The 3,434-nt window shown below is 36.3% G+C and overlaps 1 protein-coding gene across 1 annotated transcript in view; it reads left to right on the top strand.

Moving 5' to 3' along the window:
* The window catches only part of LOC118740058 (hemocytin-like), a 44,584-nt gene extending 41,579 nt beyond the window's left edge, over positions 1-3,005 (top strand). The window contains exons 2-4 of the mRNA XM_036471552.1: positions 6-175; positions 235-491; positions 2,770-3,005. Coding sequence (XP_036327445.1) covers positions 6-175; positions 235-491; positions 2,770-2,898 — 556 coding nt within the window. The 3' untranslated portion in view covers positions 2,899-3,005. The remainder of the gene's footprint in view (positions 1-5; positions 176-234; positions 492-2,769) is intronic.
* Positions 3,006-3,434: the final 429 nt, after the last annotated feature.

The raw sequence follows: 3,434 nt of genomic DNA, 5'->3' as shown, positions 1-3,434 counted from the left end.
ACGAGCGCCGATAACTGCACGATCTACAGCTGTCAGCGGAAAGGTGAGGTGTTGATAGTGTCTTCTTCACAAGAAACTTGCCCAGATGTGAGTGGCTGCCCGGCACACTTATTGGTGACCACCGAAGGGGGTTGCTGTAAATTGTGCAAGAGTGAACCTCCTGCCGAGGACCAGAGTAAGTTGGGTGAAGAAGTGTAAGGTTAAGAAAGTTATTTAATTTTGCTGAATTTACAGAGAATTGCCTCCCGGTCAGCTTGGTTGAACCGCTGACAGTAGAACTAATAGAAATTGTACAGCCCGGTGTGGGTAAGTGTGTAAATAAAGCACCCATACAGGGTTTCACAGACTGCGAGGGCGCTTGTTCGTCTGGTTCGAAATACAATAAAGACTCGGCTACGCACGAGAAGCATTGCCACTGTTGCAGTATTAAGAGTTGGAAAGCAGTAACTGTGCCACTGATTTGTGAGAATGGCAGCAAGCTAGAGAAAAAGGCAAGTACAGGGATCCCTAAATGAAACGAAACGGAGTGATTATGATTAAATAAGGCTAAGACTAAGAAGAAGACAAAGGCTGAGGCTAAGAATAAGCGGAATACTACTATTGAAACTAAAATTTAGACTAAGGTCAAGGTCAGCACTAAGACCAAAACTAAGGCTAGGCCTAAGACTAAACTAGGGCTAAAACTAAAACTAAGACTAAAGCTAAGACTAAAACTAAGACTAAGGCTAAGAGTAAGACTAAGGCTGAGACTAACAGGACATTTCTGGCTAAGATAGTAAAACGTCTTTCGTAAGATAAATGAAAGACACATAGCAAAATAGTTGGAAAGACTTTTGTTATTCTATTACAAAAGTCTCTCTGATTCACCACTTGTGGTGAAAAGCTATTTTGAGAGAAAGCACTTGTATATCATATAGATCGCGTCACTCGCGAGACATCCGAGGATTTTTTAAATTAATTTTTTTTATAATCAAAATTTTTTTCTTTTTTAATTTAATTTATCAGAAATTTTTTAAAGGCGAAATATATATTTTTATACCCGAGCGCACTTGTGCACAAGGGTATATTAATTTTGTTCACATAACGGTTGTTTGTAACAGCCAAAACGAATCGAGATAGATATAGACAAATGTATACATAAATGATCAGGATGAAAAAAGAAATCGATTAAGCCATGTCTGTCTGTCCGTCTGTCCGTCCGCCCGTGTACACGATAACTCGAGCAAAAATTGAGATATCTCAACGAAATTTGGTATGTACGTTTCCCTTAATCCAAGATAGGTTGGTATTGAAAATGGGCGAAATCGGACTGCAACCACGCCCACTTCCCATATAACGGTAATTTCCAGAAATACGAAAACTGCGATATTTTAGTAACTACTGAAGATAATTCACTCAAAATTGATATTTACAATAACTTTTAGACGAAAAATAAGAATATTATAAATTTTTGGAAAATGGGCGTAGCCACGCCCACTTATGGTTACATGTGTATATCTTGGTAACCGCTGCACCAATTTCTTCCAAACTTGGCACAGTTGATGGCCTTGATACAGCATACTAAATGGCCGAACATTTTAAAAATCGGACAATAACCACGCCCACTTCCCATATAACGGTAATTTTCGGAAATACGAAAACTGCGATATTTTAGTAACTACTGAAGATTATTCACTCAAAATTAATATTTACAACAATTTTTAGACGAAAACTAAGAGTGTTATACATTTTTGGAAAATGGGCGTAGCCACGGCCACTTATGGTTGCATGTGTATATCTCGGTAACCGATGCACTAATTTCTTCGAAACTTGGCACAGTTGTTGGCCTTGGTACAGCATAAAAAATCGCCGAAAATTTTTAAAATCGGACGATAACCACGCCCACATCCCATATAACGGTAATTTAGAGAAATACAAAATCTTCGATAAATCAGTAAATATTGAAGCTAATTTATTCAAAATTGATGCTTGCAACATTTCTTTAGCAAGAAATACGTTAATGCTAAAATTTTGGAAAATGGGCGTGGCACCGCCCACTTATAATCACATATATGTATATCGGTAACCGTTCTACCAATTTGTACCAAACTCGGTATGGTTATTGTGCTTGCCACATAAAAGTAAACCATTGAAAATTGTTGAAATCGGACTAAAATTACGGCCGCTTTTCATATAACGGTAAATTTCAGAAATGCTTGAAATTTCAATATTTTGAAATTTAAAGACGCTAATTTACTCAAAATTGATACACCCCGGCTTACCATCTAGCGGTAGGATTCGGAAAGGTGAAAAAACATATATTTAATACTTGCGCCGGGTATTTAATGTTCGGCTCCGCCCGTACTTAGACTTTCTTACTTGTTTTATTTCAATTCAATTTTTAGGAACTTATTTAATTTTTGTAATTTGTCTATATATTTTTTTTTCAGTTAGGTTTCATTATGTCTTCGTCTTATTTATTTCTTCTTTTTTTAATTTAATTTGTTATTCTTTTGTTTTTTTATTTCATTTGCTTTAAATTTTTTGATTTTACCGTTTTAAAAAGAAAAATATATTTTTTATTTCATTTAATTTTTAGTTTTTTTTTGTCTTTTTTTAATACAAATATTTTATACCTTTTCGCTTTTGAAAGACTGTGGTGAGTTGAAAGAAAATTACCAGAATTGCCCTGTAAGTCTAAACTAAGACTACGCCTCAGTCTAAGACTAAGAATAAATTCAAAAATCAGCCGAAGACTAACAAAAATCTCATCTCTTTTACTTTTCACAGGTTGACGTCCCGGCAAGCTGCGGTTGTAGTCCTTGCGCTGAGAACACTGACTATGATATTGGTGATAAAATTGATGTGCGAATGCAAACCTTACCCAAAATTCTATCTGGCCAGCTTTCAGTGCTTTGAAGCTACAACGAAGAGGGCTACGGATCAACGAACGATAGCTACACTTAGAATTAGGACTTGTTGCTAAGTTATAATAAATACAATTAACATTCGAATATAAAATAGAAAAAATGTTTGCGCTTTTTCTTTCAACGACTTTTGACAACCTTGAGTAATGCAATGTGAGCCTGCTGAATACTTTTTATTAGGCAAAATTTTTTCAGGTAATAATTTATGAGTTGTGGTGCTGTTCGTGGCCGCACCTTCTTCTGTCGTCCTTCCATTGGTGGCAAGCAATCAGTGAAAGTTCATCACCGTTGGAGACCCACCTACTCTTCTCAGTTATTTACTAACTGAGTGCCAGCAGCCTTTCTCTCTTTGCTCTTGGTTTTAAGTGGTATTAGCTACTTGCATTTCAAATGGCAGCATCTAGGTGGTATATATGTATATACATAAGCCTTTGCCATTTGGTGAGCTTGCTGATTTATTGCAGCGTCTGCCACGTAATCGAAGTGTCGTAAAATGAATTGCAACAAGCAATGATTTGAAGTGACTAT

The sequence above is a fragment of the Rhagoletis pomonella genome, unplaced genomic scaffold, assembly GCF_013731165.1.
Source record: "Rhagoletis pomonella isolate Grant_MI unplaced genomic scaffold, Rhpom_1.0 Rhpom_scaffold_00005, whole genome shotgun sequence".
NCBI classification, from domain to species: Eukaryota; Metazoa; Arthropoda; class Insecta; order Diptera; family Tephritidae; genus Rhagoletis; species Rhagoletis pomonella.
Note: the sequence above shows the minus strand (reverse complement) of the source record. Positions and strands in the feature narration are given on the sequence as shown.